Source organism: Protomyctophum parallelum, assembly GCF_964188405.1.
Source record: "Protomyctophum parallelum genome assembly, chromosome: 13".
Lineage (NCBI taxonomy): Eukaryota > Metazoa > Chordata > Actinopteri > Myctophiformes > Myctophidae > Protomyctophum > Protomyctophum parallelum.
The window spans coordinates 21,631,168-21,643,875 of record NC_139708.1 but is presented as its reverse complement, the minus strand read 5'-3'; the positions used below and the strand labels follow the sequence as shown (position 1 = coordinate 21,643,875).

Here is a 12,708-nt window from a genome sequence, read left to right as displayed (position 1 = left end):
CCAAACTTTGAACAGGTTGAGTTGAACGTCAGCTCACCTGCTGTTGTGCGTTACTGTCTGTGTGCCTACCTATCTTTAGGTTACCTGTACGCAGGTAAACTGGGTGTCCTCAAACGCGGTGGGAATACTTTGGAAACTCGCCACTACTATGGCCGAGTCTCAACTACTGTGTATGGACGATGAGCACGTTAATGAAAAGATACCGGAGTCCAGGCCAGAGTTTTACTACAGTGAAGAACAGCGAGCCGCGCTGGAGCAACTGCTGAAAAACGGCGATGGCGCTTTCAAGATGCGCCTGAAAGAGGACAACGTCAAAGACTTTCTGTCCGCGAGAGAAATTAAATCGATTCGGAAAACGTTCCACGAATATGACTCGGATTGTAGTAGTGACTCTGTCTCAGAATCTGTAGGAAATGAAAAGTCCAAGGAGTCCAGTGCGGACTCTGGGGTTCACTCGACTTACTGGCCCCAAATGTCAGACACCGAGGTCCCCCCGCTGGACCTCGGCTGGTCGGCCGGTAATGCTTTCTACAAAGGAGCGACTCGGGTGTCCGTTTACACCCATCCACCAAAAGCGAATGGCCCACATATTAAAGAGGTGGTGAGGAAACTCATACAAGAATCAAACAAGGTACGTGATTGCTTGGTACACGTAGTCTGTTGCATTCCATGTTGTTTTGTTGTAGTCAACAGTCACACATTTGAACAAAAATTGTACGTGTGGTTATCTTGGAAAGAAACGTTTATTTAGGCTAACTTTTCTTTTACGGAATGGGTTCCCACGAAGCCACGATTGATACAATTAGCCTTTTGATTGATTGATTGAAATATTTATTAACAGTTTGTAGAATTTACAGTACATTTTAAGCACAAACTCAATACAAAGACTGTTAACTGTGAGTGGACGACCCAATTAAGCATTACACTTGTTTACAACAGGGTCCACATTGTTCCTGTAGTAGCCTACAGCTGTATGGGGGTCCTCAGGAGGAAATGTAGTAACGCTCAAAGAAGTCACCAGTCACTGACCTACTTGGCCAGGCATTATTCTACTTGATTGGTTCAACATTTATCACGTGACGCTTGTGGGAAAGCGTCTACATTAAACCTGGGGCTATGTAACCACTGCGTCACAATATTTCCCTATACAGATGTGACTCATACATCAAACTGTATATGATCGATCATACATATATATTTTATATAGGACCTACTATAATTATAGCTTGTAAAAGGCCGTAGGCCTATGTGGCACAACTTCTCACAAGCCACGAATGGATATGTGACTGTCTGTATCTATGCATCTAATTTAAATGAATCTATTTAGCCATCATCAGCAATATTGGTCTTATAATAATAATGGTATTTTGTCAGGTGTGTGCTGTGAACAAAAAGTGTAACTCAGCCTTTACCAAATGTAAACAGACGAGCAAGGTTAAAAAAAAGAATACAATGAACAAGGAACACTGACACATTTTACTGGAAATGCCCAGGTAAAAAAAAGACCCATACTGTTCGGTGGGCTTATAATACAATTCAGGTATGAAGCTGAGAGGGGCGTATAAAATTCGTCCGAGGGCAGCATTTGGCGGCCGCACTCTGGACACCCCTGACCTGCAAACACATTGTGGTCCTGTCTGGGTTTCTTGTAGGCCTACGCATTGTTGGCAACAACCTATCCACTATGGCAGGTGGCAGCTTCCTGTTCTACTGTGAAGATTTTTCCCCTGCCACCACAGCAGCACGGAACTGGTCTTTGAATTGTGTGAAATGTGTATTGGAAAAGAAAGAAGTGTTTTGATGATTACACAAAGGACATGGAAAAACTGAAAAACTTGCTTACAGTATTTCTGAAATATAATAAGACATGCAGAATCAGAATCAACTTTATTATCACATCACAGCTTCACAGGTTAAACTTTACAGGTGCAAAACAGGTGGGTGAAATTTGTTATTGTGCAAGCTCCATCGTTTTTTGTTATTTCCATGAGAGAAGAAGAAGAAGAAGAAGAAGGGGGTAGGGGAGCAAGGGGGAAGAGAGAAGAGAGATCAATAAAAAAAAACGATCAAATTATCTACATATTTACACATGGTACCGGATATAGTATAGCAGTTACTTTGATTTTCATTCCTGAGCATTCTTACTATCGTTGATCTCCTGAGATTGTGCTGACCCACTCTCCCATTGAAAGGTTGTTATTGATGATGAGTGATTAATAACTGTGACACAGATTTAATCTGAAACGTCTTCCCCTTTGAGCTGCTCTACCACTGCACATCCGGGCCCCTCTTCCTCTATGGGCCCCTTTTCCTCTCATCTGCACTTACCACACACACACACACACACACACACACACACACACACACATGTGTGTGTTTGTGGCTGTAGTGTGTACGTGTGCGTGCGTGCGCACATGCGGGGGTAACTAAATGCTATGCTCACATGACAGTCAGGACAGTCTCACAATTTTCATTGCTAAGACTGGGTGGAAACAATTGGAGAGTTAAAGAACAACAACTGCTTTGCAGAGCCAATCAAACGTCTTTAGGGTGGTCTTTCACATTTTGGGGCAGTGATATGATTGGTTTCCAAAGAATTGATTGTCACAGGTTTGATAGCACAACAGGGCTCTGTTCTCCGTTCTCATCTGGCATTGTGAGACATGCATGACATATACAATTATACACTAACAGCACAGAATGTTGATGTATATACAGTAGATTTTTTGCACACCTATTAGGTTGTTTAATTTTCTACACTTTAATATTATGTTAGTACCCATGTATTATATAAATAATGTAGTACTACAGTACCTCAAACAAGGGATTAAATTCATTTTGCTCCTATGCCACTAAAATGTGGAACGCCCTACCAACAGCCATTAAGAAATGTGAATCCCTTGACTCCTTCAAAACCACTCTCAAAGAGCACCTACGGACGACTGCAATTCGAAACTGTCCCCCGTAAAAAATAAAAAATAAAGTCATAGTCCCCCTTTTCCCCCTTTTCCCATACTGTCCTTTTCCCCTTTTTTCCTTATTTGCATGATTATTTCCTGTTTTTCATAGAAGTGTATGGGCTGTATTTTGCGTGTCTTAAGTACCAGGTCTTATTCCCTAACTTGAGTAAACTAAAGACCTGGAGGCGTGATCAATGCCATTTGGCTATTCTGAGTGGCCAAAGAGCATTGACCATGCCTCCAGGTCTTTAGTTCACTCAAGTTAGGGAATAAGACCTGGTACTTAAGACACGCAAAATACAGCCCAATATCTGTAGGTCTTTAAATGTTCTGATTAATTGAAAATGGAGGACCCTGATGTAAACAATGCTTTTCGGGTTTCATCCTCATAGTAGCAGTTTTTGTATTGACTTGTGCTTTCATTTGAAATGTACCCATTCTACATAGTACATACTGTGAAATAAAAACCGCATTAGTATCATACCTTGTTTCTACCGTATTATAGATGTTAGACATTGATTAAGCACACAGTCTGATCAGCCACGTCAGCATTTCACTGCCGTACTTGTATGAGCATGTGGCGAATGAAACCGCTTGAATCTTGAATCTTGGCATGAATGATCCTGTGTGTGGATGAATGAACTCAACAGTGACTCATAGGCGTGTTTTAACATGCTACTGTAGGCCACGTAGTGTTGACGGTGTAGTTCTGGAGTATGAATGTCAGTTTCAGATCAGGACTTGTAAAGACAGATGGAATCCATATTTAGCCCTAATTATTGCAATACCTCCCCCCACTGCTATAGCCTGGAAACCAGACGAATCTGCCACAGGAAAAAAATAAAAAATCCATGGGGAAATTGGCTCAGTTGGAATTGCATTTCTCTCACCCCAGCGTTGTGGGTGACCAATCAGAGCCCACTATTCAAAGTGAGACTTTTTTTGCTGTGATGCAGCTGTTTGTAACCGCCCCTCGGAAATGGAAATAAATCCACACAGAAGTTCCAGACTACTGTATATATACGCAGTGATATTAGTCTGGCCATGCCTTGCTACCCCGATGCCTTGCTGCTGGAGACCAGGTGAGGACCCCTGGTTTGGCGCATAGGATTTTTCTTTGTCTGTGGCAGATCTGGCAAATCCAGATGAGACCAGTCCAGATGAAGATTCATTGACTCTGTTGAGCTGGTTGGCTTATAGGCCTGACAAAATGGTATTTTGAAAGCAGCAAGGTTATTGCTGCCAGGCTTGTGTTTATATAAACAGCACATCATTCTGTCTTTCTTTTGACTTCTGGTATGGGTCCAACACGTTTGCTTATAGTAGTACTCACCGGGTAATGTCATCTCAATTTAATGTCATCTCATTGTGAGTTTCTTTCCCTCAAGCCTCAAGGTGACGTAAATCATCTACTACAGAAAACCTGTTAGGCTATGTATTTCATGTGAGTGTGCTGCGAAACGTGGCACGCTGCATAGTTCCAACACCTTGAAATTGAAATCACAGCATGCACTTTGGCATACATGACGAACACGAACTTGCCGAACTCTTCCGTAATAGGCCGTGTAATACAGTCAAGCGTTCTTTTACACAGACTGAGAGAAGGCACCAAATTGTACATTACATATTTTATTTGGATCGACTCTGTTGTTTTCAAACCTGTGGAAGGTCGGTTTAAGTATGAAAAGAGAACTATTATATTTTAATTACTGACAAAGTTTCAGAACCCATGGTTTAATTCATAATCTTTTAAGATGTAGGATTATTATTACGTTAGCAAACTTACAAGAAAACATGAAACTGTATACACTTCGTAGTTGGTACTAGTGTTGAGTCGGGTCCAAGAATGCACCTACAGTAATAGTGACAATAGGCAAATAGGGTATGATCACATGACATGATGTAATGAAATACACCCAAGAACAAAAAAGCCAGTGTCTGTCTGGTGATAATGGGATACTTTGCAAAACAGTCATCACACTTAAATCATAAAACCTGTTCAAGATATTGCCCTACTTTGCAAGTAGAGGTTTCCTCAGATGGAAAGTTTGGAAACGGATCATTGCAATGCTACAGTCACAGTGAACAGTACACATCCAGGGGCATCAACACAAATTTAACAGAGTTCAGAATCGGGTCTAATCTAAAATGTGTTAAATTCAATTTGATCCTGTTCAGGATTTTAAACCGGGATTAGCAAACCTTAGGTTAATACTTTTACATGATTAATTCATGTTTTATTGATATTCTTGGCTGCCATATTGAATTATATATAGGCTGTAAGTAACAATATGAGGACACTTGATTGAGGATAATTATCAATTTTTACTTTATTTTTTAGGGCGCTTAGCTCCTCCTATGCCCAGCTTTGTGTGTCTGTGTGTACCCCATAGCGATGATTTGATTGGCTGAGGGCTTAAAAAGTGAGGGGAAAAAAGTGAGGACGCCAAAAGTGATTGATGTATGATGATAAGAGCGCCCCTCACTTCACATGAGCGTGATTTATACGATTTTAATCAAAAGCATGAGCAAAACCAGATAGTGACAGGTCTTGGGCATAAGGTTGTGAAAAGGTTTGTTGGATTTTCATCCATTTGCTATGAAGCTCAGACTACTAGCTGACAACATGTCCATGTCAAGCATTTATTGCTTGAGTTGGTGGACCAATACAAAGTGATAATCAAGGACAAACAGATGGTGCTACCACACTACTAGTGGCTGTATCATTGCAACAAATTCTTGGTAAAACAATATTGTTGAAGAAATTAATATACTTCCTACTCAAATGGGTTAAGCCAATCATTTCTATTCATGGCAGGAATTTGCCTCTGGTGTTCTGCTGTCATCTTATCCAAACGTAACACATTTTGTGCCCAGGACATCTCCAGACGTCTTTAAAACCCATTTTGGGCGAGAACCCCTTTTGGTGTTAGCATTACGTTGTGCTTTAGTTATTGAAAAATAGCAGATCTACAAGCTCATAGCGCGCCACCGAGTGGCGCGCTACGAGCTTGTAGGTCTGCTATTTTTGAAAAATCGAAGAACGACTGACATAGAAACATAGCTTTTTCAGAAAACTGTCAGGATGTAGAAGACATTTTTAGAATCTGATCTCAGGTCAGAATGGGTTAATCACCCCCTGTGGTGCCCAAGACGTCTGGGGACGTCTTTGGGAATTTGTAGTGAATTTTCTTATTTTTGAGTGGTGCAACCACTCCTACAACCAGCTTGCAATGTCCTCGTACCTGTTTGTTTGTTTGTTTGTGTGTGTGTCTGTGTAAGCACGAGTATGTGACTTAATAATAGCAGTAGGGGGCGCCAGAAACAGTGAGAGGGGTAGTGACTCTAATGAGAGAGAGAGAGAGAGAGAGAGAGAGAGAGAGGGTTGGGGGGGGGGGGGAATTGCACCACTCAGTTCACACGTGTGTGATTTTTTCTTTTCTTTTGCTTTTGATTAAAAAAAAACTGCTAAATCTGCTGGGCACTCTACGTCTCTATTCTGAAATAATCCATGTGCATCCTAATACTGTACCCACAATTTTTGGAAGTTCTTTTTAAATAGCAGATCTCATACTCCCAATGATTCACAGTGTGAGCTTGAAGGTTGGCTGCCTTTGAAATACTGTGTTGTGCAACATGCTTAACAGATAAACTGTGATTTAACCTGGTTTAGGACTTATTCTTTGTGCAACCCACATGTGTTATAACTGTCAGTGTGGACTGTGGAGACAATGTGAAATAATTAGGAGATTTTTGCCTATGCTTGTTTGAATAATTTCACGCTTTTGTGAGCAACCCTGCTGGGGTAATTAAACTTGAAAAACCACTTCAACTGAAGTGTTAACAGAAAATAACAGTGTCTGATTGTGTTTCTTAAAAAAAAAAAGTTTTTCCCACGATTTCGCAACCCATATTTTCACCTAGTGTCAATTATCGAATGTAATCCTGGGCGCTACACTAACTCTGCCAACGCAGGGAGAGCAACGTACTGACATCATGCTTCCTTCTATGCAGTCCAAAACAGTTCCTTTTCCCCTCCATCAGGCAGTTTAAAGACCAGGATTACTGCATGTTTTTTGTGTTTCTATTCACTGACAATAGGTCATATTCATTGATGCTGTAGTGCATATAGTGTATATAATTAATGTAAAATAATGTTTTTTGTTTTTACATAATGTGCAGTTCCCAGAACTCGCATGAAAATCGGAGGGCCAGCAACTCTTGCTAAACTATGGATAAACTATGTATCCTATGTCTATAAATTCACAAAACCTGTGTCTGTGTGTGTATGAATCTCTTGGGCATAACTCGGGCACCATCCAACTGTTTGACTTGGCATGTGTGTGTGGGAAAAATCGGTTGCGCTATAAGAGGAGATCCGTATCCATATTTGGTCTATCGGTACTATGGTAGTGTAGTGGTACTGGGTACAGCACTGGATACTCTGACAACAAGTACAGTACAATGAGTACATAACCAGTGGGGTATACATTCCCAGTGTTCCCGACTTGCGTGGTCCCCGGCTAGGCCTGGGCACTGGTCTATTGCATTTTTTTAATAACACTGTAGAATTATAGTTATAAGAAGTCATAAATACCTTCCGATGACTTAGTGACTTATAGTGTGATTATTATTATTAGTTTATCATAGCATAGCAAGTGTTACCCAATTCATTCATATCACTCATATACATGTGACAAAATGCTGTATGTGAATACAGCATTTTGGTTGTCAGATGTATATGAGTGATATGAATGCACATACTGTACATCGAGTATATCAATTCTGCTTCACAACTCGTGCATTTTAGCCAATTTATATTCATATTGAACTTGCCCTGTGTGCTTTTCCCAGTGGTGGAAAAAGTACTCAAATGTTTTACTTAAGTAAAAGTATTAATACTGCAATGTAGTAATACTTAATTGCAAGTAAAAGTCTGGAATTAAACATTTACTTGAGTAAAAGTACAAACGTATTGGTATAAAAGTAGAAAATACTTATTGTGCAGAATGTCCCATTTCACAAGGTTTCAAATGTATACAAATCTTTTGAAAATAGCAAATCTACAAGCTACAAGCTTGTAGATCGTCTACATTAACGACATCAGCCCTATATACATTTTTACTATTTTCAAATAGCCAAAATGTATATAGGGCTGATGTGGTTAATGTATGGTTTGTAAGAATAGAGCATACCTATTTACACGCACCTCGACAGTGGGTGCAGGGCAGGGCTCCCCTTCCATGGTTTGTAATAATAATCACAATCTACAAAGTAACTAAAGTACAATATGTGCCTTTGAAGCTGCGTTCAGACCTGAATCATATATATATATTTGCCTCGTTTCGTCCCATTTGTGCTGTGCAAGGTCGCGCCGCTCGCGTCCGTTCGCACAACTTCTCGTCTTTGCATTGACTTTGTATGTAATCGCGCCGCTCTAACCATCCAAGTCTGAACGCACCTTCAGATGTAATGGAGTAGAAGGAAAAGTACTGACATTTTGAAAAACTCCAGTTAAAGTTAAAAGTCCTCAAAATTGTACTTTAACTACAGTACTTGAGTAAATGTACTTAAGTTTACGTTCCACCACTGGCTTTATTCCAGGTGGTGGCCATTGTCATGGACCTCCTGACCGACATGCAGATCCTGCAGGACCTGCTGGACGCGTCTTCCAGGCGAGGGGTGGCTGTCTATGCTGTGTTAGAGGCCGTGGGGGTGCCCCACTTCCTGGATATGTGCAGTCGGCTTCAGATCAACGCAATGCATCTACGGGTGAGAACACGAACAACACACACAGACACACACACACATGGTGTCGTGCAAGCTCACACGATGGCTCGTCGATGGGCAATTTCTCGCTGTGTGTGACACGGTATGGTGAGTCGGTGAGGTAAATAGATGCAAAGAGAAACTGGAAAAGATTAAAGTAGCACGGTAGACAATGTAATTGTCACTGATGATTATCTGTGATAAAGATATCATAGAAAGGTATCATATGTCATGGTCAGTAGTTAACATTTGATGTTATGGCAATGCTTGTTAAAAAATCACACCTGTGTGAAGTGAGCGGTGCAACTGTACCGTGTGGGGGTCCCCGCAACATCCAGACCTCCAGGAACGCGCCTGGAGGGGGCAGCCCGGTTCCGGCGAGCCTTCCCGCGTCCGAGAAATGACAGAGTTACGGCGGGGCTCCACCGGGCGCGTTGCGTCTCCGTCGCGTGCGTCAAAAAACGAACCGGGGCAATTTTAATGCAGTCACGCAACGCAATGCAACGCGGGCAGTGGAGCCACCCTTCATTGATTTCATTGAAAAGGGAACATTCCCTGACGGTGACGGTGACGCGACACTGACGTGCCCGGTGGAGCCCCGGTGTTACAGTGTTGAGTCAGGTGTATATTGACTTGATATTGATATTGTCTTCTTTTTCATTGCATAAACAAACACCCTGTCAACAAAGATATACCAATTTTGCCACCTGAGATATACCTAAGAAGTAAAGTACCTATCCATGTATGATTTGAGATATACAGTACCTAAGAAGTAAAGTACCTATCCATGTATTATTTGAGATATACAGTACCTAAGAAGTAAAGTACCTATCCATGTATTATTTGAGATATACCTAAGAAGTAAAGTACCTACCCATGTATTATTTGGGCCATGTGTGAAACATTCCAGTGACTATTATTCTAGCTCCGCAGAGACACTCTACCTACTCTGTGGCATCCAAAGTTTGTAGCCTGATCGGGCCCATTTTAAGTGGAACACTGGCATAGCAAGCCATTGTGGTGTCAGTTGATAAGGCTGTGAATGGCCTTTTCACAGCTCTTGGCTTTGCTACTCTTATTCCTGACAAATAAACATTTGTAGATTCTGAGAACAATTCCAACGACTGTAACTCAATGCTCTGCATCACAAAGGGTTAACCACCCGGGATAGCGTCACTGGTGTGTCTCTTTATGTGTATCTCTCAACAAGCTCTCTCTCTCTCTCTCTCTCTCTCTCTCTCTCTCTCAATTAAATTCAAAGGAGCTTTATTGGCATGAGAAAACATACGTTTACATTGCCAAAGCAGAAGTGGAACAAGACAATCAAAATAAAACAATGTATTTCCAAATAAATATTGGATATAAACTCTCTCTCTCTCTCTCTCTCTCTCTCTCTCTCTTCCCACCCCCCTTGGTAAATAGATATGGCCGGCTTGTACAGTATGCTGAACAGGATTTGTGCTCAAGCTTTGCTTATCCCTAAAGTTGACTTTGTTCTAAGCGGGAACGCCACAGTTTGACTTGGCATTTCACATGATCAGCAGGCTTTCATGACGGTGCATATAGCGTGTTGATATATGACATTGCCTCAGGCTCATGTGTGTCATGTTAAGCCAGGCCGGTTGTGTAACTAAGTGGGTGTATCCTTACAGAACCTCCGCGTGCGGACAGTGGAAGGCTCAGGGCTGGCCCTGTCCTTTGGCAAGCTACCAGGCTCCCTGTGTTCCAAATACATGCTGGTAGATGGAGAGAAAGTCATGTTTGGGTCCTACAGGTGAGCAACGCCGTCATGTGACAAAACATAAACAGGCTTGAGACAGTTACTGTATTTATTATCTTGTGAAAGCTGAGTTCCTGTGTTTTCCCTCTCTAGCTTTACGTGGAGCTCTTCTCGGGTGGACAGGAACACGATCACTGTGATGTCAGGACAAGTGGTGGATTTCTTTGACAATGACTTTAGGGAGATGTACGCCGTGTCGGAGGAAGTGGACCTCTACAAGGAGTTCAACATCACTAAGCCACCGATTTCCGCGCCGGTCAAAAAGCCTGTAGTGCAAGCCCAGCCACTGCCGGTCACCACCTCACGATTTCAAGTATCTCTCCAGCCACTGCCAGTCCCCACCTCACGATTTCAAGTATCACTCCAAGAATCCAGACAAGTTGACATGAAGGTGCCTGCACATAAGTACCACTACCCCAAGTACTCTTTGGTAGTGGGGAACAGCATGGTTCGTGCAGGTTCATTACAGGACCTCTCCACTACAAGAGACTCATTGATTGGTGGACTGAGCCAGAGTAATGGCTTGCAGAAAAAGATGCTCCCCGCCAATGTAGGCAGTAGTGAGAAACTGGACCGGGTCTGCCCACAGTCGCCCAGTTCAGCTGCGCCTGTAGAGGAAGATGATGAGGGAAAGGGAGGCCCAAAGAAGGTCCTAGCTTTCGGTGCAAGAAAGCAACGCAGTTCGTTCAGACTCTTCCTGAAAAGCAGATCAGGCGCAGACACAATAGAGGAAGACAAGGTCACACCGCAGGTGCAAACCCCCCCTACCTGCAAAGTCTCAAACGCCAATGGTGTTGAACCTAGTGAGAAGGAGGACTCATTTGAGATAATAGAGAAACCCGCCATAATGAAATTCTTGAACAAGAAACCCTCAAAGCTCCCTCAAAGAAGCATGTCTCTTCAGACACTCAACATAGGGGACGAGGACGGTACGTGTTCAAATATAAAAAAAACTGTGCCTTAGTGCCATGCTATTAATATCTCCACACTACTGATGTTTTTGATCATCTGTCTCACTTTCTTTTTATGCCAACAGGACCAAAAGGACGTAAGCGGCTTTCGAAGAAGAATTGCATTCAGTCCTGAGATGCAGTACATGCAGGAGGTGGCGGCATTGCTTCTGCTTACCCAGAGTGGAAGCAGGAGAGCATTGGAAGCAGGTTTTGAAAGTGATGGCCTGACGATCTCATGTGTGACACACGCTGCTGCAAGGACTGGGTCACCGTCTCACATTACTCACTACTGCATCTATGGCATCGCGCCTTCAGAGGGAATTGAGTGCAGTGAGTGGCCCGTATGTGGGTCCACTTGTTACGCTGTAGTTCATCCTATATCCCTCTCGGTTTGGAGCACATTATGGCTTGGGGGGTGCAGACTGACGAAGCTGCAATGTTGTTTACTTGAACTGATATGGTGCCCTCAGTAGAGAAAATATATCCCCCCGGCCCGTCATTGTTGTAGCCAATGCCGATAAGCAACAGTCAATCACTACGTACTGTATATTTGGAGGCTATTTAGTGCCATCACAGAAAGCGTCAGTTAATTGAAGGCAAATACATTTTATATCTCTCACAGTAAACTGAAAGACACTGCAGCTATACATTTAGGTATATATGTTTTTTTTTTATGGAGTGGTTTAACGTTGTGCTGTTTGACATCTTTGGACACAGATACCACATAGAATACCCAGTGAAAGTTGGCTTGTATCATGTAGTCTGGAGTACGTTATTCAAGTTGCTATGGTTGTGCTATCGCCAGAAGAGTATCCCCTTACCAAGGACCCTTAATAATAGACTGAGTGTTCATTAAAGTGTGTTGCAACTTGCAAGTGTGTTGATAATGTCCCCTGTGTTGAGAAATCAGTAATTTGCAATGTTGATGCATAATAGTATAGTATGCATCCTTATTACAGTATGTTATTGTCATGGTCTCTAGACTGTAGAGAAAAGGGCATACTTTGTATAACCAAGAACACTGACATGTATTTTGCACATGGATGTTTACATCCAGTTGACTTTGAAAAGAGACAAGAGTAATGTATGTTGCGATGGAACAATGTGAAGCCCTGCAGTCGACATCTTGAAATGTTGTCTTGGTAATAAAACAGGAAAATGGCACATGTGCAATTCATTTAGTTGCTAAGTAAATAAAGTTCAAAGTATTGAATTTACCACTAAGCCACTATCTTATGAAAACAAA

The 12,708-nt window shown here is 42.1% G+C and overlaps 1 protein-coding gene across 1 annotated transcript; it reads left to right on the top strand.

Moving 5' to 3' along the window:
• The first annotated feature begins 74 nt into the window (after positions 1 to 74).
• fam83fa (family with sequence similarity 83 member Fa) lies at positions 75 to 12,580 on the top strand. The gene is made up of 5 exons (XM_083779462.1): positions 75 to 631; positions 8,565 to 8,732; positions 10,382 to 10,503; positions 10,603 to 11,438; positions 11,546 to 12,580. The coding sequence occupies exons 1-5, from the start codon at positions 149 to 151 to the stop codon at positions 11,593 to 11,595; spliced, it is 1,659 nt and encodes a 552-aa protein (XP_083635588.1). The 5' UTR covers positions 75 to 148; the 3' UTR covers positions 11,596 to 12,580.
• Positions 12,581 to 12,708: the final 128 nt, after the last annotated feature.